The sequence below is a fragment of the Alligator sinensis genome, unplaced genomic scaffold (assembly GCF_000455745.1).
Source record: "Alligator sinensis unplaced genomic scaffold, ASM45574v1 scaffold144_4, whole genome shotgun sequence".
Lineage (NCBI taxonomy): Eukaryota > Metazoa > Chordata > Crocodylia > Alligatoridae > Alligator > Alligator sinensis.
Genome location: NW_005842190.1, coordinates 319,510 through 322,128, shown reverse-complemented (window position 1 = coordinate 322,128; position 2,619 = coordinate 319,510). Strand labels below are relative to the sequence as shown.

The 2,619-nt window shown below is 42.8% G+C and overlaps 1 protein-coding gene across 1 annotated transcript in view; it reads right to left on the bottom strand.

The window, feature by feature from the left end:
* TMEM131 (transmembrane protein 131) overlaps window positions 1–2,619 on the bottom strand; it is a 138,644-nt gene that overhangs the window by 58,758 nt on the left and 77,267 nt on the right. Inside the window, 1 exon segment of the mRNA XM_025207248.1 lies at window positions 1,445–1,561. Within this exon segment, the coding sequence (XP_025063033.1) occupies window positions 1,445–1,561 (117 nt within the window).

Sequence of the window (2,619 nt, the reverse complement as noted above, 5' to 3'; positions counted from 1 at the left end):
TATATGTAAAAGTACTATTTAACATGAAAAGGAGTTTCAAATCTGGCTCTTGATAGCTAAGCCTTCAGTACAATATGAAAGGAAAATACTATCCTTGTCCATTAAAGAGCAAACGGACAATTTTGGCAACCGTGGCTAAGCCAATGCACACCTTTGTCTCTAGAAAATTTTAGGCAGGGTGCTCAGTATCCAATTTCCAACAAAGGCGTTTACATATAGTAGTTTGCAAGCTTAAGGGCTTTATGGATCCCAGCACACGCAAGACAACAAATTCTATGATACTTCTGTTTACTGTAGTCCCTCTAGGACAGTGATTCTCAACCTTTTCTGCAGCAGGACCCATTTGTACACATTGATGGCCAGTCTCAACTCAGTAAATAGTTTAAGTAGAAAACAGACCCCTGGCCCTGCCAATGCCTCTCAGTCCCAACCCACTCTTGGGACCCGCTGCCCCCCACCCCCCAGTATGTGGTGCAGGGGATAGGTGTGTGGGGCAGGGGGGTATGTGCCCCCCACCCAGATTTATGAACTCACAGTGGGCATAGAGCTGCAGTCTGGTTAGACCGGCATGGGCAGGAGTCACCTCCAAGACCCAGAGGGCAGGAGCTGGTATGGGAAGGCAGAGAGACTTGTTGCCCATAACCCCACCCCACATCTGCACTGGGGTAGAGCTGCAGCCTGAGGGGAAGTGGCAGTGATGGTCAGGCTGTGGTGGAGTAGAACCATGGCCCGGTGTGGAAACACCTGGCAGCATGAGGAAGTAAGGGCAGGGTACCTCTCCCCCCACACATATTACTCCTCATGCCGCTGGCTGCGTGACTGGTGCAGGGGTCCCGGTGGCGGAAGCAATGAGTCTCGCTGTTCTGTTCCACCCTCCTGGACTGGGCCTTGCCCACTGGGCTTCAGAGGCAGCTCCTGCTCATACTGGTTCAGCTAGGCTGCAGCCCTGTGCCTGCTGTGAGTGTGCAAATCTGTGGGGGGGGGGGGGCACGTGCCCCCATGCCTTCCAGACATGTTGCCTGTGCCCTGCCCTCCCGACACACTGTCTACGCTCCACCCCACAGTCTTACCTGCAGGGACCTACTCTCCACACTGCCTGGCTGCCACATGCATGTGTGCACATGCATGTCACCCCCTGCCAGATCACCATCTTCCTGCTCTCCCCAAACCCAAGACACCTCTTGCAGGCTGGAACTCTGCCAGCCTGCAAGGGAAAACCTGTAGTTTCCCACGTTTTTCTCCTTTAAAGGAGAATCCATTTTTAAAGTTTGTTGATCCATTCTTAAAGTCTGTTTGTGACCCTTTCATATATCCTTGCGACCAACAGGTTGAGAACCATTGCTGTAGGAGATGGTTAAGGCATTTGTTAAATACATCTGTACCTCTTTTTTTGTTAATTATTTTAGAGGACATTAAAAAATTAACCTCTAGATTCTTCTCTTACCTGGTAAGTAAATACCCCATGATTAGAAGTATTAATAAATAAAGTGTTCTCTACATTTCCCACTACTCTTGCAAGGAAAACTACATCAAAAGATGTATTCCCTCCTGGAAGAATTTTCTGAAAAATAAAAAAAAGTAAGAGAAAATAAACACAGTGGAAAACTCCATATCTTTCAAGTTAACAGCATTATCTGATCTATTCAAGGCTTCACAATACTGCCTGGCAAACTAGACCTAAATTCTACGAAAAGGAGTTTGTTACCTTTAAGGGCAGTATACTAGAAATTTGGAGTTAAATGTAGATAGAAAGCTAGAGAAAATTTAAGCAGAATTAAGTATGAATGTTTTGTTCAAAATGGCATTTAAATATAATATATTTTGAACCGCAAGCTTTACTTTTCAGCCTTCTACAGAAATTTTGTCCTTTGCTTGGTAAAAGTTGGTTAAGGAAAACTGGATGTCTGGTAAGCTGTTGAAGGCTTTTCTTTTTTGAGCAGGGACTTTTATCTACTTTTGTGTTTGACAGCATCTACTACACCACAGATGCTACCAAAAGTTATTAAAAATAGATGGGCATTTTTGTTGAAGTGTTCAACTGTTAGATTGAACAGTGCTAACATTTAACATCATGGCATTTTAATGTTAACACTCTAGAGAGATCAATGTGGCAATTTATACCACTGTTAGACAGATTGTTTTCGAATGACTCATACAGACCTTTCTCTGATTCCTACTAGTTTGTTTCTGTAATCATTCAATTTAGAAACTCAACACTTTAAAACACAAAAGCTTAGATGTTCTGAAGGAAAAGGAGACTTCTGGAGGAATGTCAGCAACCACAGTGTGGCACAATAAACGTTACTTTGGTACAGAAGTACATTCTAAAGTTAGAAACTGAGTATCATTTCTACCCCCACATTTGTATTTTTTCCCCAGATCAGTTTAAAATAATAAGTGCATACTTAAAATATAAAGAGGATCAATGCTGAAAAAATATAATTGAATCTGGTGTTTGCTTTGTGTCTGTAAAAGCACAATTTTAAGCACCATCATAATTCCTCAAAGAAGGATTTTATAATCTGAATACAAATTGTGAGAAGACTATTAGGCACTATCAAAAGGCTCTGATAATCCAGCTTTATCAGTGCCCTACCAAAATTAATTCTCTGTGCCTAT